This window comes from Melanotaenia boesemani, chromosome 19, assembly GCF_017639745.1.
Source record: "Melanotaenia boesemani isolate fMelBoe1 chromosome 19, fMelBoe1.pri, whole genome shotgun sequence".
Taxonomy (NCBI): domain Eukaryota; kingdom Metazoa; phylum Chordata; class Actinopteri; order Atheriniformes; family Melanotaeniidae; genus Melanotaenia; species Melanotaenia boesemani.
This window is the reverse complement of record NC_055700.1, coordinates 27,784,962-27,812,548: the sequence shown is the minus strand read 5'-3', so window position 1 is coordinate 27,812,548 and position 27,587 is coordinate 27,784,962. Positions and strand designations below refer to the sequence as shown.

The window sequence follows — 27,587 nt, the reverse complement described above, 5'->3', positions numbered from 1 at the left end:
TCTTCCATAAACTCCGATGTTTCTGAGAGCAGGACCAGATAAGTCCAGAGGAAGAGGGTCAAATGGTCCTAGAAATTATGTAGCATCCTGGAATGGGATCTGAGTGAGATCAGGTCTGACTGAGTCCGGGTCTGAACAGAAGCTCCTAATGTGTGGAGGGAGCTGCCTTCACTGAGTCCCCAGACTGGTGGATTTAAGGCAGAGAAGGGCCCGTCTAATTCCAGGAGGAGTTTACATTAAAACCAAACCCCGTCTTTGGTTTGGAGGAGGTCCAGCAAGTCCGGTTCACATTTAACTCATTTAAACTTGAACTGTTCCTTTAAAAAAAAAGAGAGAGAGAGGAGGATTCACTTTATTTTATTTTATTTTATTTTATTTTATTTTAGTTGCGTCCAATGCCCAAAATAAAGTTATAATTATCCAAGAATACATATTTAGAAAAATAATTGGAGAAAGAATAGACTTTTCAATACGACGTTTTATTTAATTGTTAATATATATATATATATATATATATATATATATATATATATATATATATATATATAATTTAATCTTTCGTGTGAGAAAGATAATAATTATTTTACTTTCTTTCATTTTCTTTTGCTTTTTTCTTTTTTCTGTTCTCTTTCTGCTGTTTGGTTCTTGTTTTTTGTCGTCTGTTGTTTTCCAGGGTTGTTTTAATAGAAATATTTAAATCTGCAGAGATTTATCAGGACTAAACTAAGTTTTATTATTGCTATTATTTTAATTGCTGTTAAAGACCACATACGTCTATAAAACTGATCCAGTCTTGAACATGTTGGAGGCTAATTGGAGCTCTGACAGCAGGAAACTGTTTTCAGTTCAATGAGATTATTTTACTTACATCTATAATGAAATCAGAATCATGTTGCTGTAAAGAGCTATAACTGATTTTAATCAGGTTTTACTGCGTGTCAAAAACAGCGACAGCAGAGATGATGTAAAATCCAACCTCACTGTAGAAACAACATCATTAGTCATAGGAACACAATAATGAAGCTAAACAAAAAATCAGGGGATGTAATAACATGATAAAATCATGTAAGCTATTACAAACCTCATGTCGGGATATTTTCTAAAATGAGTTTAACCTTTACTTAAACTGAGAATCCTGATTTTCTATTTTTCCAGAACAATCTGTTTATTCCTGCCGAATCCCAGATTTCAGCTCTGTGATTGGACGAGCTTCTCTGCTTCAGGCTCTGACCTGTTTTAGTGGAAGACATAAAGACAGAAGTCCGTCTCTCATCCAGGTTCTGGATGCACAGGAGGACTGTGTTGAGTAATTGTTTTCCAAGGTCCTCACGCGCCCATGAGGCTGGATTGTAACTCCAGATCTATCCAAACAAAGATAACGTTTTTTATTTCTTTATTTTATTAGTTTGTTTAATGGGGACGGATTAACATCGGTACCAAAGAACATGATGGACAGCAAAGAACGTTCATTTCCATCCGTGATCCCCAGGAAGAAACACCACCTTACAAAACTTACTAAAACAACTAAATACAAACAAACATGTGGTGTCGTCAGGGAACACTCAGTTTGGGAGTTAAAATACTCTCCTTATTCAGGAGCATGAAACACTGTACATCAACATCACGTTCCGAATATCTGTAACAGGTCTAACTTGGGTCTTCTTCTTCTCCTCTGTGCTGTCTGTTACTGCCATCTAGCGTTCAGGCTGGTACAAAACAACACAAACCAATAGAAAAGAATAAAAAATCATCACAGGTTTGATGCTCTTTCAGCCGTTTTTGAGATGCGCTTTAAAGATGAAACAGGTGGAACACATTCTTCAAACAGGGAAAGCCGGTCCACATCTAAACGGTCCCACAAGGGCTTCTCTGGAACCAGGGCCGCTGCTAGTTGTCTGGGTGCCCAAAGCCCAAATGCCTGGGGCTCCTACTACACATCCACCTAAAAGAAACAAAGATTTCCATATTTCCCATTGCAGTTGTTTTAATTTCTGTCACAAGGTGGTTCATTTTATGTTTTTATTGTGTTTATGGTTTTCTTTTTGTGTCATGTTTCATCAGTTTTACTTTGTTTATTTTTTTAGTTGCATGTTTTTTTTTTTTTTTTTTTTTTTTTAAGTCGTGTTGTGACATTTATTTTCCTGGTTCCACCTGTGTCATGATTACAGTATTGACTGCAGGTGATGGGATATTGATTGACGGCTCAGATAACCAATGACGCTCAAGCAGTTTGAGGCAGTGAGCCAATGTGAAGCAAGCAGAGGCGGGAGTGCCCGAGCAGGGTGTAAGAGAGCAGGGTGTAAGAGAGCAGGGTGTGCAATGGAGAGGGTGTCTAAGAGAGTGCAACAGAGGTGTGTGGAAATGTGTGTGTGAGGATTGGCATGACAAAGTCAGCTGTGATTAACGGGGGGCATCCAGCTCAGAGACAGAGGTGGACATGACCAGGTGCGGGGGACAGCAGCAATGGCATGTGGCGATGGGAAGAGGGACCCGACATGCTGTGTGCAGGCAGGGTAGAGACCCTGCCTGGCTCTGTGAGTACCTCTTCGCAACGCAACATATTGCCCATAAACTGATAAGAGCGAACCAGATACTTTAGATTACTTTACAGGAGCACCTCAAAGGAGATGCATAGTGGAGCCAGGCCAAGGCACCAGTACCTGATTACCTGGTTAATGCACCTGGGCTCAGTGACAACATGTGGATTGAGGGCTGTTGACGGTTCCAGCCATCTCCAAGAAGACATATAGTGGAGCCAGGCAAGGAGCCAATAGCTGATTACCCGGCTGATTCTCTTGGCTTCAGTGACGACGCACGGATAGAGGGCTGTAACGGTTCTGGCTACTGGGGCGGCGTGGCTCAGTGGGTAGAGTGGTCATCTTGTAGCCTGCGAGTTGCTGGTTTGGTCCTCGGCCTGTCGAGCTCATGTCGAGGTGTCCCTGAGCAAGAAACCGAACCCCTAATTGCTCCAGATGGGTCGCCTTGCATGGCAGCTTCCGCCATCAGTGTGTGAATGTGATGTATGATATAAAGTGCTTTGGGTATCGTTCCAGGTACAGTAACGTGCTGTATATTTACAGACCATTTACTATTTAACTGTGGGACTTTTCTGGACTCTCTTGCACCAATAAACTTGGTTAAATGCTCTACTTGCCTTCTACAGTGCTGCTCTCCATTCGATCCTTTAAACCTTTGGTTGCTTTTAATTCAAAGTTGGTGTGACCCAGTCCGAAAGGGTCACATTTCCACAGTAATTTTTCATTATTAACTGTCAGGCATCAGTTTAATTTATTACCTCTTCAGTCATTACGGGCAAAATGTCCACTTCCAAAGGACTGAAATAAAACTTAACAGATTTCTTTATGCTTTTTTCCATATAAATTTCTAGGCAACATTCAGTCCTGCTCAAAACTATTAAAAAAATCAAAGAATTTTTTAACCCTTTTAAATAGCAGCCTGATTACTTGACAGCTGTCATGTGACCTACGCGACTCCTTTATGCTACTTATGCTACTGAGCCTTAAACAACGGCTGAACGGATGTTTGGATGAACACAGAAACACCTTGTGTTTTTAAGTATGTTTTAACTCCACTGTTTTAAAATGAAATCTGTTTAGAAATGCCAGTTTATGAACCTGGATCACGCTTCATCGCTCAAAATGCTGCTTAACTTTAGGATGCTGCTGCTGGTGGACAAGGCTCTGTATGGTTCTTCCTCACAGTCTGTCATGGAAAATATTTGTTGAACTTTCTGATGATTCTCTGATGGAGTTTGGACCAAAGTATTTAAGAATTATTAAATACATGTGTAAAATAGTTAAGAAATGGCAGATTACTGTTTTATTCCATTTTAGGAAAAGTATCTAAACATTTAGGGAATGAAGTGTTTTGAGCTTCCTTTCCATTGGAAGGTGAAAAAATGGAAATTTGAAGGTCAGTCCCGAAGAACACAATGCTGCTAGAAGACGGTCAACTAACCTCACCCACAGATCCTCCAGATAACACATTTTGCATTTCAAACTCATAAATACTTAGAGAACTACAGCACATGCAAACACATCATAACCAGTTACACTGTGGAAAAATCATTTCACTAAATCATTTTCCAGGCAGGTCTGACTATCAAATTCCAGAACGGAGACTCGGACTTGCTCCAGACTCGGATTTAGACCAGAGGTCTCTGGATGGAGATCAGGTCAGCTGAGTCAGAGGCTTCGTTTAAATCTCTTCTTTGAACAGACTTTTATTGACTTTTCATTGTTGTTTTGTTAAAATTTTTACTTAACTGTATCAGCTGCTCTAAAAAACAAATTCCTTAAAGTAAGGAGATTATTTCTCCCCTTTAACCCTTAAAACTCCCCCAGATCTCCTTGAGGTCTTTCTCTTCTATAATCATCATTGTCTTAGGAGCGGTGGTGTGTAGCTCTGTGGGGTAAACTGTGGTGGATAGCTACCTTTTAGGTGATCTACAGATGTTTTCCAGGCATTTCTGTCCCATCCAGGAGGTTTACAATCCAGCTACTAAATGTAGTTTTATTCAGAGACTCTATCTGGTAAATCCACAATGATCCATGATAACAGTATTATTTATCACATTTCATCATAAAAAGATCACTATCACTACTATGTTGCTGTTTATCATGTCTGCAGGCTGACTGGGGTTTAAAAGGATTGAGTTCTTCATGAACTGGCCTTTTGGTTGTTCCTAAAGTCAGGACTCAAACCTCCGTCGAGGCCTCGTTCCATCACTACGGCCCTCGTCTATGGAGTGACCTGCCAGGGAACCTCAGGGCTGCAGAGACTGTTGCTGCTTTTAAAAAGAGTCTCAAGACCTTTTTAATTTAGCTTTTAAATGAATTTTTATCTTTTTATTGTAATTTTATCATTTGTTATTATTTTTATTTTACTTATTCATGTGCTCATTTATTTAAAAACTGCCTGTTTTTATAATTTTCCCAGTTCAGGTTTTTATGACTGTTTTACCGAGGCACATTGTTTTTATGAGCTCCTTCAGTTAAACTTTCAAACTTGTCGTTCTCTTTTGTTCTTATTGTTTTTAGGTTCATTTAATTTTCTACTTTTAACATTTTTAACTCCAGTGTATTCCTCGTGGGGACCTCCACACTGTGATCATTGCCTACTTGGTCCTAACTTGATTGTTGCCATGGGGATGGCTGTGGTCTGGGTGGCTAGGGGCCCTGCACTGCAGCCGTTGCCATGGGGATGGCTGTGGTCTGGGTGGCTAGAGGTCCTGCACTGCAGCCATTGCCATGGGGATGGCTGTGGTCTGGGTGGCTAGGGGCCCTGCACTGCAAGCATTGCCATTGGGATGGCTGTGGTCTGTGTGGCTAGAGGCCCTGCACTGCAGCCGTTGCCATGGGGATGGCTGTGGTCTGGGTTGCTAGGGGCCCTGCATTGCAGCCGTTGCCATGGGGATGGCTGTGGTCTGTGTGGCTAGAGGCCCTGCACTGCAGCCGTTGCCATGGGGATGGCTGTGGTCTGGGTTGCTAGGGGCCCTGCATTGCAGCCGTTGCCATGGGGATGGCTGTGGTCTGGGTTGCTAGGGGCCCTGCATTGCAGCCCAAATGGCTATGGTGTGGGCCCCGGCCTGCCCGGACCTGAGCTGTCCCCGTGGTGGCAGCCTGTGTGATCATGATGGCTCCTGGTGTGGAGCTATTTTATATTCTTTTCTATTTGCCAACATTTTGTGTGTGTGCATTTTATTCTGTAAAGCGCTTTAATTTGATTGGATACATGCATGATTAGTTACAACCAGGAAGAACTGGTAGGGCGGAGCTTCTGTGTGGGTAGTGACCCCTAAAAATGTCCCCAAACTCCAGGTAATATTCTCCTGTTGGTATCATTCTGGTTTTGAGTTTCTTGGTGGATTAGATCAGTGGTTCCCAACGTAGGGTCTGGGATCCCTCAAAGAGAACAGGGGGTCCTCGAGACTTTGACCATTCGGAGCCATTTAAATTAAGGATTAAGACCATGTGCACACAGTGACGAGTTGAAGTGTGTATGCTCTTTTTTTTTTTTTTTTTTATCATTTGGACATTTTGTTGACGTGGATCTGGGGTTTGAGAGCCTGAAAACCCAAATGTTCTAAACCAGGTCCACAGTGAATAAATGGCGGTGTGCACTGAATCAATTTGAATTTTTTTTAAACAGTAAGGGTTAATGTTGTTAATTTAACTTTGGCTTCATCGAAGGACAGAACTCAGCCTGAATACAGAATTTATGGTGAGAATCTTGCTGATGAAGCATAAAACCAAGCAGCACGGGGGGGATAGGGGGTCCATGAAGGGGGTCCTCAAAGAAAATTGGTTGGATTAGATGACTGAACTTTCCCACAGTAAGAAAGAAAAACAACACATATCCACCATTTTTATACTTTATTCTTTTTACACGGTCAGGGACCTCAGTAGTGATGAAGATCCGCTGGTTCCACCTCCTCATGCTGGTCACCAGTCTGGTCACATGAAGCTGTGGGATGGCCTCCCGTTCCTCATCCAGGAGTTGCTAAAGGTCAACTATTATAATTATTATTTGTATAATCTAACATTACTTATGTATTTAACATCTGTATCCCAATAAAGACAAATGTCAGATTCACTCACTTCCATGTAGAGATTTATTATCTCATGATGTAATAAGTTACGTTGCATTGTCTCACTGCAGAACGCCTCCATCTGAGGCCAAGTTCAAGTTCTTCTATTGTGATTAAACTGGTGCATCATAACTCTTACATGTTTCAGTGTGTTTAGTTCTTTCATGTATCCAGTAACACTGGTGAGCTTTTTATGAGATATGCAAGTATTTCATGTCCTCTTCATTAAGAAAACCATTTGTGTTCAAAAAGTGGAAACTTTTTCCAGAAAGTGTTTTGGGTCTGATGATAATCAGCTCACGAAGCCTTTCTTCTTCTGAAGGAAACTCTCCCAACCAGCTCGTTCTGGTGGTCGTCTGTCTGCTGAGGAGAGGTTTGATGTGTTTATGTCCCCTCGCCTGGAAATGTGATAAAACACTTGTAAACAGGAGGATAACAGCATGTTACAGCCCTGTGGAAAGTCTTTGATGAAGCGTACCCCACACAGACTGTTACCATCTCTAAACAAGCAGCTTCTGTCAGAGACAGCTGGAAAATGTTGTCTGGAGATCTGATGATGGACACGTTTTTATAAATTTGTCTGGGTGACGTATGTTAGATGTTTAATGAGCGGGGGAATCAGGCAGCAGCGTGTCTGCAGCTTCATCTAAACCAGTAAAGCAGATGGTCCGGGTTTGAACGTGCTTCTGGATACGGATGCTGGGGTCTCTAACCACTTCAGACGGGACCGGAGCTGGTTTCAGGTCTGCAGCAACATGCACACATGTGAAGAAACCAGCTCTGTAAAGTCAACCTTCATGTTCATTTTCCCACAAAGTTATTCAGCTTGTGTGTTCAAAATGTTCAGCTGAAGGAAGGTCAGAGCTCAGATAAATGATGGTTTATCAGAGTTCCTGCCTCCTCAGGCTGTAAATCACAAGTTTGATCGAGATACAAAATCATTTAATCATTCAGTGGAAAATGATTTGATGCTGTCTGACATCACAAATTCTACCATAATATGATTTGGATCCCCTGGTGGTGTGGAGGCTCCCAGCAACCACTTACTTCACTAATGCCTTGGGCCAGCTCTGCAAGCTACTTCTAGACTGTTGTCACTTAAACCTGGTACACACATAACGATTTTTCAGCTGTTTTTGTCCCAATCTTGCCTCTTCCCGACCTCGGACGTCAAACGCCTGACCATGTGAGATTTTCCTGTTCAATTATCATTTGGTCTGAGGTGTGTTACGAGCCGATTTGTCCCGACAATCCGCTCCGAAACGGGTTGTTGCCAACAATTGGGAACATTGAACATGTTGAATATTTCAGAGCCGATTTCTGAGGATGCCAACAACTCGTGCATTGTGACTGCGTGGATGGTGAATGGTACGGAATGTAGCCAATCAGAGAGCGAGCTGGCTGGGGAACAAGGAAGTAAATAAAGTGCGTGTTCATGCCGTCTCCAGTCTGTTATTTTTTTTCATTTCTGTATTTGTCTGTTAACAATAGTCCCAAGACCACCGTCCTTCCCTCGTCTTATATGTCCTCTTCCATACTGGGTGTTGTGTTTTCCGGTTGTTGCTATGTTTTTTCTTTGTTTTTTGCCGATTGTTGCTATAGTTCTCCTTTGTTTTTTGGTGGTTGTTGCTATGTTTTTTCTTTGTTTTTTGCCGATTGTTGCTATAGTTCTTCTTTGTTTTTTGGTGGTTGTTGCTATGTTTTTTCTTTGTTTTTTGCGGGTTGTTGCTATAGTTCTTCTTTGTTTTTTGCTGGTTGTTGCTATGTTTTTTCTTTGTTTTTTTGTGGGTTGTTGCTATAGTTCTTCTTTTTTTTTTGGTGGTTGTTGCTATGTTTGTTCTTTGTTTTTTTGTGGGTGGTTGCTATAGTTCTTCTTTGTTTTTTTGCTGGTTGTTGCTATGTTTTTTCTTTGTTTTTTTGTGGGTTGTTGCTATAGTTCTTCTTTTTTTTTTGGTGGTTGTTGCTATGTTTGTTCTTTGTTTTTTTTGTGGGTTGTTGCTATAGTTCTTCTTTGTTTTTTTGCTGGTTGTTGCTATGTTTTTTCTTTGTTTTTTTTGTGGGTTGTTGCTATGTTTTTTCTTTGTTTTTTTGTGGGTTGTTGCTATAGTTCTTCTTTTTTTTTTTTGGTGGTTGTTGCTATGTTTGTTCTTTGTTTTTTTGTGGGTGGTTGCTATAGTTCTTCTTTGTTTTTTTGCTGGTTGTTGCTATGTTTTTTCTTTGTTTTTTTGTGGGTTGTTGCTATAGTTCTTTTTTTTTGCTGGTTGTTGCTATGTTTTTTCTTTGTTTTTTTGTGGGTTGTTGCTATAGTTCTTCTTTGTTTTTTGCTGGTTGTTGCTATGTTTTTTCTTTGTTTTTTTGTGGGTTGTTGCTATAGTTCTTCTTTTTTTTGGTGGTTGTTGCTATGTTTTTTCTTTGTTTTTTTTGTGGGTTGTTGCTATAGTTCTTCTTTGTTTTTTGCTGGTTGTTGCTATGTTTTTTCTTTGTTTTTTTGTGGGTTGTTGCTATAGTTCTTCTTTGTTTTTTGCTGGTTGTTGCTATGTTTGTTCTTTGTTTTTTTGTGGGTTGTTGCTATAGTTCTTCTTTGTTTTTTGCTGGTTGTTGCTATGTTTTTTCTTTGTTTTTTTGTGGGTTGTTGCTATAGTTCTTCTTTTTTTTGGTGGTTGTTGCTATGTTTTTTCTTTGTTTTTTGCCGATTGTTGCTATAGTTCTTCTTTGTTTTTTGCTGGTTGTTGCTATGTTTTTTCTTTGTTTTTTTGTGGGTTGTTGCTATAGTTCTTCTTTGTTTTTTGCTGGTTGTTGCTATGTTTTTTCTTTGTTTTTTTTGTGGGTTGTTGCTATAGTTCTTCTTTGTTTTTTGCTGGTTGTTGCTATGTTTTTTCTTTGTTTTTTTGTGGGTTGTTGCTATAGTTCTTCTTTGTTTTTTGCTGGTTGTTGCTATGTTTGTTCTTTGTTTTTTTGTGGGTTGTTGCTATAGTTCTTCTTTGTTTTTTGCTGGTTGTTGCTATGTTTTTTCTTTGTTTTTTTGTGGGTTGTTGCTATAGTTCTTCTTTTTTTTTTTGGTGGTTGTTGCTATGTTTTTTCTTTGTTTTTTTGTGGGTTGTTGCTATAGTTCTTCTTTGTTTTTTGGTGGTTGTTGCTATGTTTTTTCTTTGTTTTTTTGTGGGTTGTTGCTATAGTTCTTTTTTTTTTGGTGGTTGTTGCTATGTTTTTTCTTTGTTTTTTTGTGGGTTGTTGCTATAGTTCTTTTTTTTTTTGCTGGTTGTTGCTATGTTTTTTCTTTGTTTTTTTGTGGGTTATTGCTATAGTTCTTCTTTTTTTTTTGGTGGTTGCTGCTATGTTTTTTCTTTGTTTTTTTTGTGGGTTGTTGCTATAGTTCTTTTTTTTTTTTGCTGGTTGTTGCTATGTTTTTTCTTTGCCTTTTGCGGGTTGTTGCTATAGTTCTTCTTTGTTTTTTGCTGGTTGTTGCTATGTTTTTTCTTTGTCTTTTGCGGGTTGTTGCTATAGTTCTTCTTTGTTTTTTGCTGGTTGTTGCTATGTTTTTTCTTTGTTTTTTTGTGGGTTGTTGCTATGGTTCTTCTATGTTTCGACGTTTGTCCGGTTCGGAGGAATAAATTGTAGATAAGTGGCGACACAGCATCGTCATGTGTGTGTTGTTCTGTGATTACATTTTCGTAGCACACCACACATAGTACGATCAAAACAGATTTTTTTTCTTATCTCCACCTGTGAGGTCTCGACCAGATAAAAAACCACACGGTAGAACAACTGATTGCAGTTCTTTGGAGATCTTTTTAAGCCCCTTAGCAGACTGAACAGCTGCTCAGTCTTAATATTTCTCAAAGTCTCTGATGGCTCTGTGCATCTCAGTGTGGTACTCTGTAGGACATCAAGCTGAATCTCTGAACAAAACAAACCTCCTTCAGGAGTACAACATACTGAAGAACCATGTTCTGATCACTTCCACCTGCTGTCACACACCTGTGTGGGATTTTACATATTAAATAAAGATAAATGTAGGAATCTGAATTTATTCCTCACCAGAAACTGTTCCTTAGTTAAACCTCTTGTTGATGAGCCCTAATTTTTCTGCCTGTCTGAAATGACATACCCAATATAAATGAAGTATATATATATATATATATATACTGAATATATATATATATATATTAAGGCTGTCAAAAATAACGTGTTAACAGCTAACTAATTTATGTAATTAATTGGGTGATGCTGCTGTAGGACCTTTATCACTGCTGCACAAACACTCAGCGATAAAAGGAAAAAACTGTTTTTATCCACATCATCAGTTTTATCAGTTTCTTTATCGATGTTTAACTTCAGTCGTCACATCTGCTGGTTTTGTGACAGAAATTATCACCATACAGTTGGTGAGATGATGATGTATGAATTCTGAAATATGATTTAGAACATGACAGAGATGGTTTAGAACATTTAGAAGTACATTACATGCTGCATTGACTGACCCTTGCACATCTGATGTTTATCTAAGGGAAGGTCAGTTAACATCAAATACTTGTAGCATCGGTGCGTTCTGGTGATATAATACAGTAAAAACGGGCAAATTTCAGGGCAAATTTCATACTCCTGGGAGCTTGAGGTCCTATGGAGTATCTTAGCTGCTCCTAGGACTGTACTCTTTTGGATGGAGATGTCTGATGGTTCTCCAGGTATCTGTTGGAGTCACTTCTGTAAAATCTGTAATACGTTTGTTTTATGTGAAGCACTTTGAATTGTCCTGTACATTATATGTGCTATACAAATAAACCGGCTTGCCCTTGCCTTGCCTGGGATATGGCCCCCAGTGCTCCGATGACCACTGATACTACTATTGCCTTCACTTTCCAGGCTTACTCCAGTTCTTTCTTGAGTCCTTGGTATTTCTCCAGTTTTTTCATGTTTCTTCAGTGGGGATGGCTGCACCTGGGGTCCTGCCTGGTGTGGTAAATCTAGGCCTCCATTGCCCTAGTTCTCAAGGCTTGCTCCTGTGCTGCCATGATTAGCGCCTCTGTGCTGTCCTTCAGTCCAGCCCTCTCTGGCTATTGATAGGACTTGCTCATATCTGCTACTTCAGCTATCTGTTGGTGATACATCCCATGCAGGGGCTTGTCCTCCCATGATGGTTCCTTGATTTTAATTCTCCAGGTTCCATTACCTGAGGCATTCACTCAGCACTTCATTCCTTTTAGCCATCTTCCTGATGTATTCATGGAGCTTGGATGTTTCATCTTGGATAGTGGCCCTGATGCTCACTGGTCCTTGGCCTCCCTCTTTGCACTTGGCCTCTGGACTCTTGATTTGGGGTGGAACCCGCCATGCATGTTGAACAGCTTCCGTGTTTTAACATCTGCGGTCTGAACTTCCTCCTTTGGCCAGCTTATTATGCCAGTAGGGTATCTGATGACTGGCAGGGCAAAGCTGTTAATTACCCAGATCTTGTTCTCTCCACCGAGCTGACTTCTCAGGACTTGCCTTACTCGTTGCAGATATGTGGCTGTGGTAGCTTTCCTTTCCCCTTTCCCATTTGCTTATAATTTTCCAAGGTACTTGTAGCTCTCCTCAACATCTGTTACTCTGCCCTCTGAGAGTCCAGTGCCTTCTTTATGGACCACCTTCCCTCTCTTTGTTACCATTCGGCCACATTTCTCCAGTATGAATGACATTATGATGTCCCTACTGTAAATTCTGGTGGCGTGGATCAGTGAGTCAATAGGTGCATTTCCATTACCCCTAGAATTGCACAAAAGCTAAATATCTACCTACATTTAAAAAATCTTTTAAATATCGTTAAAAGGTTTTTACGCTCTCATGAATCATCAAATAGAGAAAAATAGAAAATGAAGAAAAATAGAGATGCCGCAGTCTGAGAAGACGTAGGAGGAGACGGAAATTTTTTTACAAATAAAGAAAAAAATATAATCGTTCTTGTTAGCAAACAATGGCGAAATGCAAGAGTTTAACAAAGATTTAAAAAATCTGTATCCTCCTCAAAGTGGAGTCTCGCGGGACGAGATTTTACAAGAAAAACGACTAATGCGCTAAACACCTTTCAATCGAAACACCGGCAAATCGCAATTGCACTTTATCGAAATGTTAGAAATAGCACTTTTATTTTGCAAAATACTGTAATGGAAACGCAACTAATGTCTCACTCACTCTTAGTGTACAGTTCCATGTAGAGGAGGTGACTAATGGTGGCCCCATTTCTGAGTCAGTAGCCAATGCCAGTTTTGTTGATTAATTGGCTGAGGGGGTTCAGACCTATGCAGAATAGCAGTGGGGACAGAGCATCTCCTTGGTATAAGCCACATTTGATGGAGACTTGTCTGCCGCAGCCCCATTGAGTTTGCAACAAAGGTTAGAGTGTTGTTGATCTTGTACAGCTTCAGGCATTCCAGGATCCATGTACGTGGCATTGAGTCATAGGGTGCACATTCGGACACAGTCATAGGCTGTCGGGTAATCAATCCAGACAGTGCCCAGGTTTGTCTGACTGGTTTTGCAGTTTTGGGCAACAGTTCTGTCAACCAGCAGCTGGTGTTATCCTCCTCTGGTACTTTTACCAAAGCCTTTCTGTCTGTCATGTATTGATCCATGTGTCCACTTATTTTAGCTGCTTTGACGCCCGACCAGGAGCTTCCATGTTGTGGAGAGACAGGTTATCGGCCGATAGTTGGATGGGACTGTTCCCTTCTGGGGATCTTTCAGTCTCAGGCCTGTCCATCCCTTGGTCAGCCATTCAGGGGGTCCCATTCCTCAGCAGTTGGTTCATGTCTGGTGCTAGGCGCTCATGGAGTGAAGTTAGTGTCTTTAACCAGTAGGCATGGATCATGTCCAGGCCAGGTGCTGAAAAGTTCTTCATACCTGAGAGTCTGTGCTGGATATCTGCCACTGTGATGGTAACTGGGCCATGTTCAAGGAGGGAGCTATGGTCATTTTCCTGGTGTCTATTTCTCTTGTGTTTCTCCTCACTCGTGCAGCCAATGCTTGGAGTCGTTTAGCAGTTTCCAAAGTCTCATGTATAGACATCTGACTGTACCCCTTTTGTGATTTTACCCTTCTGGAGTCTTGACAGTTGACTTACTTCCCCTCTGTGTTGCCTTGATTTTGGTTTCCAACCTCCTCCATGGTGCATATTGATGTTATGTTGGCCAAGCATCTCTTCGCTGTAACTGTGCTGTATTTCAGCTCATGGGTTGCAATGATGGTAGCAGTAGAGATTATTGTTTCTGCATCTACATCAGCTAGAAGACTTTCTGGTGATACTTCACTCATTCTTGCTAGACAGTTGACAGGCTCTTATCTTAGCCATGATCTTATCCCTCAGGTCAGTTACTCTCTCAATCATCATTGGGGATTGGTACCAAATCTCTGGGTGGGAGACCTATTTTCCTGGCTCCCCCTTGCCTGTTGGATTTCTTCAATTTCAAACTGTGATAGCACTTGCAGGTGTCAGTGAGAACTGCAGCAGTAGAAGGTAAAAAAATGAACCTGAGCAGGTTTCCAAGTGTTTAATAGAGGTGTTACGCAAGTAAATGTCTCAGGAATCCATCGCCCGATGATGATGATGGACACCTCTATCAATGGTCAGAGTCAGGAGGATCCAGGGATAGCCCCACATTCACCTTAGAAAGAAGTGAAGTCCAAGATGGTCTATGATAGGGAGAGTGAATCCTTCGCTATAAAACCTCCTTCATCTCCATGGAAACCAGCAGGACCTTCATGATTCATTTAAAAGAAAAGCAGAGTCATACGAAAACACATTAGCTGAGCTTTTGGAGCTGGAATCAAACTTTTCAAACTTTTCACCACAAAACAGCAAGCCATGATTTCTGATTCTGGCTGCTAGCTCCAGAGTTTCCGTCTCACAGTGATGAGACAGACGTCTCTGTAACCAGCAGAGTCTGCTTTCATGTGAGAAGCAGCGTGGACAAAGCTGTTCTCATGGTTTTCTTACATTCCCATATAACTGCTGGGGTTTGAACTGTGTTTGGATGCCAATGATTAAGTGGATAAGATGATGGTTGGAGGGAGGAAGGGTGGGATGGAAATCCAGTGCAAAGGCAGAGCATTAAACAGAAAACTTCACATGGTTTCATCACAGTTTAATAAAACATCTTCATAATACAAATTCAGCTGATGCCATTTTGTTCATATTTAGTGAATTTAATCTGTGTTTACTCCTACGAAGTCGTGAAACCTGCGACACCTCATCATGCAAACTAACAGACACATTAAACAGGATTATTTGTTATTAGTCAGATATTAATGTTTCAGCTAGACTGGCTGGAAGTGGTGATACATGGGCAGCTTAACAGAGAGCAGACAAAGACTGGCTCTAGCCAGTCATGTCAGCAGTGCATTTCAGTTTTTATAACAAACGGAACCTTTCAGACAACATGGTCACAACAATGAAATAAGTAATAAATTAGATAAAGCAAAAAGGAGTTAATTCATGTTAACAAAAGGACAAAACTGCAGAACATTTCTTTGTAACAGTCTCAGGAAACGTGGAAAAACAAACGAAAGACATCTTTTCCAACCTTAACCAAACAAAAAATCCTCATCCCGAACTCACGTTTGCAGTTTTTCCTTTTCGGATGTTTAGTTTCAGACTAAATATCTGTGGAGCTAAAACAGTGACGGCTCATACTGCTGCTCAAAAAGAAAAATTACAGCTGAAAGTATGTTGATGGGGCCAATGCAGCTGCTGGCTAGTGGCTGGCTCAGTCATGCATGCTGTTGCTGTGTTTTGGGAAGTGTGTGTGAGATTCCAATAATAAACAGAACAGAACCCGATGGTTAGCGCTGCTATGACGATGGCATTCTTTGAGTCTGATGGTTAACGCTGCTATGACGATGGCATTCTTTGAGTATGGTGGTTAACGCTGCTATGACGGTGGCATTCTTTGAGTCTGATGGTTAACGCTGCTATGACGACGGGGTCCTCTGAGTCCGATGGTTAACACTGCTATGACGACGGTGTCTTCTCTCTCCCCACAGACACAAAAACTGTCAGAAATGCTCAGATTTCAGTTGATTCCCGGTTCGGTGCAGCCCTCCAAACAGTCCCTTTCATACTGAAACAGTTCTTGAACCATGTGCAGCAGAAGGTCTGCTGATGGCACTGATGTCATTTTTATGTCTTTGCTGTCTTCGTGTAGTTTTTATAGCAGGTTAAACGACCCCTTCACCTCCTAAATTGAGTTGAGAATCAGAGTTCAAAATGAATGGAAGCCGATGCAGCCAGCAGTTCTGAATCGGTTTGACAGAAAACCCACATGGTCACATGGGGTGAAGGAAGTAAAACGTGCCTACATTTTAATATCATTTGTAAATGTACAGTAGAAGATGTAGGCTTCAAAGAAGTTAGTTTGAGAAATTCTCTGAAATATTTTGAAGTACATCATTTCACCCCAGAGTGTGGACTCTTTGAAAAAGTCATTTGAGACACTAAAAGCCTATCTTCTCTGACCCGTTTAAACGAGTTATGGGGCTCTGAATTGGCTCAGTTTATCACCCATTTCTATAGGAAAAATGTCACATTTTGGGATTTGAGGAGCAATGAATCACTAGCAAAAGTCTGAAATCATCTCCTGGGTGAGCTGCACAATTTCAGGGATTTTTCGTTTTTCAAAACTATTTGATGTATGCACAGAATTCAGGACGGAATCAAAATAATAAGTAGATTAACCCTTTAACCCTTAGCAGATCCCACCGGTGTCTCGGGAACGGTGGTGTGTGGCTCTGTGGGGTAAACTGTGATGGATAGCTACCCTTTAGGTGATCCATGGAAGTCTTCCAGGCATTTCTATCCCATTCAGAAGGTTGACAATAAATGTAGTGTTTATTCAGAGACTATATCTGGTAAATCCACAATGATCCATGATAACAGCATTATTTATCACATTTCATGATTAAAAGATCACTATCACTAAAAAAAAAAAAAAAACACGACAGCAGCTGTTATTATTGATTGAATATAAGGACCCTAAACCAAACATGGTTTGTTTTATCTGAAACTTTTTGTCATTTTTACACCGTCGACCCTGTGATCTTACAACTGGTCAAACTGGTCCCTACACTGCCCCTACTGGATATATTGCAGGTAACAAACGTGAGCTCTGCTAAACCAAAATAGTGTATTAAACTAAACGTAGTTAGCAACTTAATTATTCAGACATCCTTGTCTGACCCAGCAACAGCCGTAGTGTTAGCAGATGATGTAACCGTTTAAGCAGCAGCTGTATTAATCGTCACTGTTTCAGCTCCGTCCGTACACATAAAAAAAAAAAACCTTCTACAGAGGAACATCTGCAGGAAGTGCTGAGTTTTGATGAGTTTCTGTTGGATCAGGGTGTGAATCTGACTGTAGTGATGCAAACAGGTAAACATGGACAATGTCAGTTTCCATCAAGCTGCTTTTGAAGCAGAATAAAAAACAGAAAACAGGCCAAACTACTGCAGCCGTGGACACACGTGGGCAATAAAAAACTCACACAGATATAAGTCTTATGAAGATGGTAAAAAAAAACAGACACAGGTAAAACATAAATGAAATGACCGCAGACTGAAATGAAGCTTATAATCCAACATGTCAGCTTATCTCAGGCAGCTGCTGGTGACGTTAAAAATCCACGTGGAAAATTGAAGCCGAGGGAAAGGAGAACAGACACGGTAGGCACGATTTTTCCACCTGAACTCAGATAAAACAGCACTTCTGAGAACATCTGCAACAAAAACACACGTGCTCTCGTCTCTTTCCAGTTAACCACCGGCCTCATTCTGATCAGATGTGTTGGGAGATGTAATACTCGGCCCAGTCTAAAGCATCTGTGGCTGACCAGTATCAGAACAGAGGTCCTGACCCGTTCCCGGTCCGGACCTCTGGACAGGAACAGTGGTTTCATGTTATTTAAAGCGAAGTGGTTCACAGAACATGTGAGGCAAACAGGAAGCACACTGAAATTCCCAAACACAAAGTGCACTTACAGTCACACCAGTATATTACAGTAACATCAACAGAACGGTGGATTCATTCCCAGTAAGACCAGTAAAAGCCACTAAACCCAGAGCCCCACCGTCTCTTTTTGCATTTCTAACACATGAACTGACCTCCACATGCTTGAACTCTGTACAGAGCAGCAGGTACGCCACACATGAAGCCGATATGACGTCTAACACGCCCCCCCTCCCTGCATCCGATCACCTTCTGGGTAACAAGTCCATCAGATGGGGGCACTTATTATTATTTAATGATGCTTTTAACAGAAGAAGGGATATTAGTGAGATTCCGTTATACTTCCTTGTAAAAACAAACAAATGAAGTCAGTCTTTTGTCCAACAGTGAGTGTTTCCATCTGGTTTTACAGCATCGTCTGTAGTTCGACTGGTTTTAATCTACTTTTCATTTCAACAGCACAAATAACAGAAACCACAACCTCTCCACATGTGGTTGGACTCTTCCTGCCGGTGCGGTCGATATGGAGTCGCTGTTAGTTCTGGGCAGGTTTCAGCAGTTGTGTTGGAGTTTCCTCTGATGGTGTTGGTACAGAGGGGGGTGGGATGCTCAGGCCTCGGAGCTCAGGGATGTCCGAGTCGGACTGGGAGGGAGGCGAGCTGCTGCACTGTGCTCCGTACGAAAGCTGTAATCATACTGACATCAGGAGAGAAAAACATCAGTTAGCTGGAAAACTATCCTTCAACCACTCAACCTGAAAATCAACAGAGACCAAACTCCCCCTGCTGGACAGAAAGAGTCACTGCAGGATACAGTTCATTCTCCAGCTGATTTTTCCAGAAAAAAGCAGCAGTCTTCACCATGTAGTAAGTCAGTGCTGCTGGATAATTACTTATAATCCCTCTAAACCTCCATCCACTGAAGATGATGATCACTGTACAGAGCTGACATTCTCCTGAATTATTACCCTCATTTTCTCTTACCTCCTTTTCAATCTCAGCCAGCGACTTGATGGTAATTCCCATCAGATCCACCTGCTGCAGCTGCATGATAAATAAGTTTAAGACATGTTAGGGACATGTCTGTTAGGACACGTTAGCACTCGTTAGCCCATGAAAGCGCCAACAACTTACATCAGAGGCGCAGGCAAACTTCTCAGAGATCATAAAAGGCACTCCGTCCATGGCTGGAAAAAAGTAGAGACGTCCCACCAATGCATCAGTTACAGAGCAACCAAAGCAGTTAACAACAAAACAGAACTTCATATTAAATGTAAACTTACTGGACTTTATGAGCTTTATAATACTTTCATCTCTCTAAGGTTTTTCAGAACATAAACCATCCAAAACTCGGCAGATTAACCACAGGCTACGTCCTAAGACCACCCAAACTGTTTTGTCTGTACCACCAGCTCAGGATCTAAGAATTTCACTGCCAGTGATTGTTGATGTAATTGTTGTGCAATGACAATAAATTCATTCATTCATTCATTCGACTTCAGTCTGAAACCTGCCCCATAAACAGCCGGTAACTCATAGCAAAAACTGTGAGGGGGTGATTTTTTTTTCTAACTCATCTGTTTGGATGTTATTTAATCTTAAATTCGGCAATAATTAGGGGCGTGTCCTTTTGATTAACATGTATCTAATATCCGCGGCAGGAAGGGAGAGTGCAGCACAAAAGACTGGGCAGGAATGGCCCAACGAGCTTCACTTTTGCTCTTCAGAAACCTACGGGTGACGTCATGGAGGCTTTGTCCATCTTCTATGTACAGTCACTGGGCCGGTGTTTTCATCCTTTGTTTCTGTGTAAAATGACTGTGCGTGTGGCTTTTAATGGAACAAACAATACACTTATTAAATCTGCATTTGATGATTTATGTGCATTTTTGGGCCCAATATGTTAATGTTTTTTTTTTTTTTACACATTTCCCTTTTTTTTGTTTTGGTGGTGATTTTGGCTGATACAGCTAGTGGTGCAATAACTCCTATTTTTCTGTCATTTTTTAAAAATCCAGTCTAATTTTCTCTCATGTTTTTTGAAACTGTTGATGTATTAAACGTCATTTGTGGAGACGAACAAAAAACAGCTTTAAAAAAAACATCTTTTTTTTCCCTCATAACACTTCAGACCTGCTCAAAACTACATAACATTCAATCATTTTTAGGATTTTAACCCTTTAAATGCCGCTTTTATAATTTGAATGAATCCAATTCAAATTCCTATTTTTTCAGTTCCTATTGCCAAAAAAAAAAAAAAAAAAAAAGTTATTTTCTTTAAAATAAAATCAGGGGGGGTCTTTGGAGGTGATAAGAGTCTTGGATATGTCAAAGATTAACAACAAATCTGATTTGATGCCTTTTATATTTTTTATGTATTTTCAGATTTTCCCACTAGGGACCTTCGTGGCCAAAAATGTCCCATTGACTTCTATTTTTTGTGGGCAGACATTTTTGGCCACAAAGATCACCAGAGACCAAATAAATAACGGCTGACCTGAGATGGCGTACAGGTTGGAGTTCTGGTGCTCATAGTCTGGTCTGGTGGTGTTCTTCCCTCTGAAGCTGGCGGGTAGGGTCATAGAAATGTGCCTTCAAACAAACACACACATACAGCATCAGTTCAGTGGAGAAAAACAGACTGAAGATAATCAGACGAGTTCACAGATGTGTGATACGGGACAGGAAGACGGACGTGGTGATGGTTTCCATGGTTACCACCGTTTCCTCTACTTTGAACCCGTTTACTTCCAAAACGAGGGAAGTACTGAGTGGACATAAAGTAATGATATAAATATTTCCACCTGAAAAGTAAAAACTGATCCTAAAACCCAGCTCAAGTATAGCCCTCATATCCTGATTCAGGTCTAAGCTGAGGACACATCAGACAAACACAACCAGACTGGACCTACTTGGGCATTGGCGCAGCTGGGACTGGGGCGGTGGAGGAGTTCATATTTTGGATGTTGTTGGTGGTCGGCGTTTGCGTGGAGTCCTGAGCACGAAGGACGTTTCCCCATCCGATACCAGATTCCCATGTTGTTCAGCTCCCTGTTGAAGCATCAACAATAAGAAAAGGCTTCAAAGTCCATTTTATCACGGAGGAGACCTGCTGGAGCTTTTAACCCCAGTCAGCACCAGACATGATGTTTCTCAGCTGTCAGATTCTGAGGCTAAATGATGTAAAATGAATGTATGAATAGATATAGCAGCATAAAGGTCGACCAGAAGAAGAAAGCAGAATTTATTACTAACAGAACTTTGTAGAAATAACACACAGATCAACAGTGACCAAGCCTTTTCTCATCTCATCGTTCTCTCAAGTCTTGGCTTTCCAGGAGAAAAAATATTGTTATTGAAACAAACACACAACAGAAACTATTTCCATGTTTCCACTTTTTTCCTCATTTCCAGTTATTCCTGCTACTATTTACCTGCTATCCTCACTAAACCAACTCCAGCTCAGCTGCTTTGTGGCGCCACCGTGCATCAGAAACGTCTTCTTGCTTTATTTCCAGCCATAGAGGAGCATTATTTTTCTTCTTTTCACACACACATAGAACTTTCTGCTCACTGGTTGATCTTTGGCTGCTCCTGATTGGACGTTACCGTCAATCTAAGCTCTCTGATTGGTGGAAAGTCTGACAGGAAGTGGCTTCATCATCATGTCCAGGTCTAAATGGAGGTCTCTTAGCAACATAGTAGTGATGGTGATGTTTTTATGATGAAAATGTAGTAAATGTCAGACGTCTTGTTCTGGTAGACAGGAGCCATCCCCTTCATGGCTACTTTATGTTGCTTCCCTTAGGAAGTAGCTCTATGATGCCATTAAAAGGACAAACAAATTTAAAACCTCTTGTCTGTGTGGCCGTTGGGCCTTTAAATAAGGTTTGGTGCCTGTTTTATTGATTTATTTTGTTATTCTTAACTGTTGTGTTCATCTGATTGGCTGCAAATCTAATTGCCCCACTTTGGACAATAAAGCTAACCTTGAACCTTAAAATAATGGTGTCCTGAGGATTTAGTTTATCCAAAAGTCATAGCTAAAAAAACAATGTCTTAAATGTCATGTCTGACATGTTTTTCTTTTTTTTTTGTTGCTCATCACTGCAGCAGGGCTGAAAGTAAAAAAAACTGAACTTTTTTCCGGGGAGCGGAGGTGCAGTGGATCTGATGCATACACACTACAGGCAAACAACTTTTTGGCCTTTGTGCTTGGCAGGGCACAAGATGACCTGCAGTTTAAATGTGAATTTTAGAAAGTAAGGCAATAATATTATAAAGACATGTGAAAACTCAGTCAGGCTAATTAATTTAAATTATTCATTTAGCAATCATTTAATTTAGTAAAGGGCAATATATACAAAAAAAACTGCAACATTTTCCATTGTTTTTGTTCAAAACAATATCAAATTACGTTATAGAAATACAAAACAAATGCAATTTAATACACTGAACTACAAGTCAAGTGACGATATGTCTAAGTTAATAAAGAACGCGTGATTTTACAAGTGCTTTAACGGATTAACACTGCAGATGAAGACGCGCTGTAATCAGAAACGATATCCAGGCATGTTGCTGCTTCACTGTTTAGGTTTCATGCGTTTGTCTCATGCTTGTTTATTTTAAGTATGTAAAGTCCAGGAAGGACATGATTTGTGTGGTTCATTTACAAAGTTTAGTTTTCCTCTGATGTTCATGACTTATTTTATTTATTAGAGTACATTTCTTGTTAATAAAATGCAGAATCTACATTAAAGTGGTCTGATATCAATCAAGAGTTAAACTGTGCACATTACTGGCAGAGTAGGACCTTACACCCACCTCTTATTCTTTAAAGAGGAATTTGGTCTCAGAATAATCGTTTTAACATATCAATAGCTGATCATGGGCCCTGTAATTGTCAATAAAACAAAAAATGTTGCTTGAAATGGCTCAGTTTGTTCAGGTGAGACATATTTTACAGATGAATGGCCATCTACTTCTTTGCATCCACTCCAATCCAGGTCCTCGGGACCCCCTGCCCTGGTCAAGTTTGGAGTACCTAGCTGGATCCGTGAGATCATTTTCCACTTCCAGGGTAAAGGTCTCATCGTCCACGATTGGAAAAAAAAAAAAAAAACTTAGACCCCCTCACCAATTAATGACGTAATGGTTACTTGGTTCAATGAGCAAATCTGCACGGGGGCTTTTATTTTGATAATTACTGGAAGCTTTTTACACTGCTACCGTGTCTGACTTCCTGTCTGGCCCTATCTGATCTGCTGAGTTTGACGCGTTTTGGATGTGTGCTCCGTCAAAAATATACTCGACGCGTATGTTCATCAGAGAGCCGCAACAAGGCACTTCTGACACGCGCCCGGTGGGAACAAACCGTTGACCAACATGGCCGCGGCGCAGCTGTAACACACACACACACACACCTGATGAACCTTTCAGCAAACCAGCAAATGCCAAAGTAGCATTTAAGTATCAATACCCATGCTAAATTATTATCTGTGTGTCTGAGGATCGATTGTTTGACAACACTAGTTAGGATGCAAAAGTCCAAATCAGCTCGAAGTGAAGCTGACTTCATCTGCTGGAAACCAAACCGTAGCAACAGTATTCCTACAACAATAGCATTAATACAAGCTGGGTCGTTATTATGCTACAGCTGACGTGTAGTCGGAGCTGCTCACCCTATGAAGGTGTACTGAGGAGGAGCCTGCTTGGAGCGTCCCAGGATACGGATGTCACAGATGGCTGCCTCCGTGGAGTCCCTTGGAATAAACTTAATGCAGAGTCGCCTCTTCCTGAAGGCCGGCTCCTCTGTAAACAAACAGTTACTGAGCTCCACCATCTCTGAAATGTAAACTACTCGTGACGCTTTCACTGGCTTCAGATTTGAGCTGCTGACTTACGAGTGTCCACAGTCTCCTGGATCGGGATGAAACCCACTGGCAAAGTGTCCTTTATGTCAATCAGCTTCATGTCCACCAAGCACATTTCCTAAATGGCTCTAGAGAGAAAGACGGAGGAAAGGTGGGACCAACGATGACAGGACAGCCCATTGGAAGAAATACTGGAAAAAGAGTTCAGCGTAAAGGCCCATTTACACTGGAGGCAGAAGACAGACACGAAGACGGGCGGACACTTTCATCTGTCTCCTCCGTCATCTTACTCGTGTAATTTGGTCCCATTTGAGACCTTGCAGATCTGTTGCTGGATGCAGCAAATGCAGCAAAACCACCAGAAACCACAGGGGGCATTGTTCAGCATTATAAATAACATGAGTTTAGCAAAAGGAAAAAAACATAGAAGAAGAAGAGGAACAGGAAGATGACGATGACAAACTGTAGCGATGGCGCGAGCTTTGAAGAAACGCTGTGTGTAAACAACTTTATAACGATGCATGTCTGAAACTGACGTCAGAACGTGGGTGTGAGCTCTGAACTCTGCATTGCCAATGAGGATGACTTGACTCATAAACCATGGCAACGTTAAAAGACACATGGAAGTGTGAGGGCAGCAATGTAATGTTTAAAACAGACATCGCTCTTTACGTAAGTAAGGGAGCATAAATGGGCCTTAAAGCTGGTTTGACTGGTTAAAAACAGGTCGTCGTCATTGTGCTGGCTGACTCACGTTTTCTTTGGAGAAAACTCTGGTGAAGCAGAGGTAACGGGTCACCTTGGATTTGAAGAGGCCATCTTTCCAGAGGTCAGCATCCAGGCCATCTGTTGTTGTAGATATCTGGAGGTGGACAATTCAAGACAGCACTGAACTGAGATTCCAGCAGTGAGAGGTTGGCAGCTTCAGTGACCATGGTTCACATAGAGGACGTAGATATCAGACACATTTTACTAATGAGATACACTTCTGTAAATAGCCTGAAAGCTCAAGAATGACACTGGACATAATTCTTTTTAAATGTGTTAATCATCAGTTTTAAAGTGTCAGACGGCTGCTCACCACATCATATCCAGTGGGGCCCTGTTCCTGGACGCCACTACTCCGACTCCAGTGATCGGGTCCATGGCCATCTCTGGCAAGGCTTCAGAAAGGTCTCGCACCTCGGGCATCTTGTAAAAGTCTGCAACAAAAAGCAACACAACACCTCATTTTCAGGGAAACTGACCCAAACAGGAAGGTGGTTGGAGAAACTAACACACGGCTGCGGGACCCGGAGCCAAATTCAGGTCTGCAGCTGTAACAGGTAACCTACCCGTTACATCATAACACTGGGAATATGCCACGTGATAATGACAAAATGGCCTTATTTAAACATCATTTGATCAGGTCACATTGTATTTCCAAACTTCATCGCAGACCAATTTTCCATAAATGACGGACAGTCATCTAAAACACACTCGGCACAGAAAACAGTCTCAGCTTTTTAAAATGTGCTGATGAAAGAGTTCATTCAGCGGAGTCGCTCTAAATCTTCTTAAAGTTCAGATCTCAGATAACGTGTTGATGTAATGAAACCTACAATGAATACTGGATGTTATTTTAAGCTGTAATGCGACTCAGACGGAGCCTCAGCTTGTTCGGCTGCGGAGAAATACTCCGGCTGCTCCTCGTGATGCCGTCATGTAAGCATCAAATATATCAGACTTTTCTAGTTTTTAATCAAAAGACAAAGTATAGACCTGTTCTAGAGGAAAAGAAACCTGAAACTACTTGTTGTGACTTGGCGCTTTTTAGAAAATCAAATTTATACGACACTAACCTGACCCTCTAGTGGGGGCGTGGGTCTCATTGAGTGGGGGCACCCTCCAGTATAATGGGAGGGGAAACACTGGTCTTTTCTAACCATCATGATTCAGATGCTTAAAAACATGACACACAACTCCAGCTGCATCAGTGTTTGAGATTTCCTCCAATGATGACAGGACTTGTTTCTCCAGTGAGGAAGATGCTCTCCCACATCATCACACTGCCTCCACCAGAAGATGTTACCCAGTCAGCACAACATCTTCCTCACCACTTTCACCTACGACCCAGCTGCTGTAGCAGGGCCATGATCCAAACAACAAACCTGATCACCCACATACTCAACTTCTTTATTTCTCATTCACGACCCTGATTTATAGAACATTTCATCCAAAAACATAGTTAAAGCTTCGGTTTTCTGTTAGTTGACAGTATTTTCTAATCTATTGAAGTGATAAAGACAGCAACACTCCCATCTGTAACAACTCAGATACGTCAAGAAAGTGAAACAGAGGACTTTTAACCTGGTTTAATCTAGTGTCATGATTTCCAACAAAACATGAAAATTAGAGGATTTTGGCTATATAATAATATAATAATACCTCATTTGCATATTTAAACATAAAATTTCACAAAACTTGCCATTCAAAAACTAAAAGTCTTAATCTAAGTAATGAACCAGGAAAGTTTCATTGGGGTTACTTGTTGGTTATACATTTTGCCCTATTCACCTGTAGTGTCTCATCTTAAAAGGGAAATAAACAGACTTTCCAATAGTATAAGATTTCTTGTTGAGCAGTAACAATATTATCCACCAATACTCATTTACTGACTGTTTTTGCTAAGTATATATATATATATATATTATATCTATATATATACTATATATATATATATAAGGGCAACTGTGACTAGCTACTGCCATCATGTCGGACCTCCTGAGAGTTCCAGTCCTGACCCCCATCCCTGCAGTCAGCTGTGGTCCCATCAAACACAAGGTCTGGCAGGAATAACACAGATGAGCCCAACTCTGGTTAATTTTTGTTTATTACAAGCATAAGGTATTATGAATTAGCGTATTAGAAATTGATTTATTCAATTGTTTAGGCTAATATTACTCAAAAGGCAACTGCATTACAAACTAAATACATTAATGAGTTGCTGGTAGACTGTTATAATACTGGATGAGGATTCACGCCTCCGCTAAACGTTTTTAAATTCTTACTGCACCAACTGAACCCACCTATTCTCTAACAAACCGGACTAGATCTGTGATTTTAGTTAAGAATTCTGAACAACAGTGATAACTAGCACTATTAACAATAACCAGCTTCCGTTGTTTTGGTTAACTGTAGCCGACTGCTAGCGTTAGCTGAAATAACTTTAGCAATGAGATACGGCTAACTAGCACGTCAGTTAGCACGAAGGCGGAGAAAAGCCACATATCAGCAACAACCAACGGACAACGTTGGCACATATTAACGCAAATCTCAACGTGGACGTTCACCGACCGCTTCTGTGTCCATTATCTTAACCCACCATTAAAACAAAAGATTCACATCCACCGAAGACACCGAGTATGCACTTAGCCGATAATGCTAACATGCTAGCTGTGATGCTACTTACTCACAAACGTAAGAGTTGAATCGAACCGGGCTCCGTATGTTTTCCTTCTGTGTTCTGCTTTCTCAAGCGATTTCAAATCCTTTTGATGAGCACGTTTTTTTAAATGTAATTTCCATAATCAACTAATCGATCCAAAACTTTTTTTTGTGTGGTAAAATGAGCAGCTAGCGGTTCCAGGAGGGTGGCATCAGGTGGAGCTGTTTGGATTCAGTAGGATGGTGACTGGAGAAGAACCGCAGGAACCTTCTTCCTCCTCGCCCCTCCTCTCCCCCTACCGTTACAGTCTTCTTCTGCTATTTATTGGCGGTTCGCAACACAACGTCCCGTTACAACGTGATCATTTATATTGATGTGGCTTTCCGGTTTTGAAGTGGTCAGACTGGTGGATAACCAGGATAAACTCGGAAGAAATGTGGAAAAGAGATGGATGATAGGAAAACACCATCCCCACTTAATGTTGCTCCCTCTGTTCACCTCTGATCGCTCTCCACCCCTGTCACATATTATTTGATTTTTTATATTGTTATGTTCCTTATATATTTGTTATTTTGAAGAAGTATTCAAATCAATATACATGTTATTTGATAATTGTATCACATTGTTGAAGTATTTTTCATCTAGGCTGAATATTGCACAGTTTGATTAAGGTATTCCATTAGGCTGACCATCGACTGCCAGT

General features: G+C 40.9%; 1 protein-coding gene across 1 annotated transcript; it reads right to left on the bottom strand.

Moving 5' to 3' along the window:
- Positions 1 to 17,907: 17,907 nt before the first annotated feature.
- Positions 17,908 to 24,654, bottom strand: mvb12ba (multivesicular body subunit 12Ba). Its single transcript, XM_041970583.1, is given in 12 exon segments — positions 17,908 to 18,281; positions 18,569 to 18,628; positions 18,719 to 18,771; positions 20,082 to 20,176; positions 20,497 to 20,588; positions 20,590 to 20,635; positions 23,266 to 23,395; positions 23,488 to 23,566; positions 23,568 to 23,585; positions 24,212 to 24,319; positions 24,539 to 24,558; positions 24,561 to 24,654. Coding segments are annotated over 12 exon segments (876 nt in total). The 5' UTR covers positions 24,649 to 24,654; the 3' UTR covers positions 17,908 to 18,194.
- Positions 24,655 to 27,587: the final 2,933 nt, after the last annotated feature.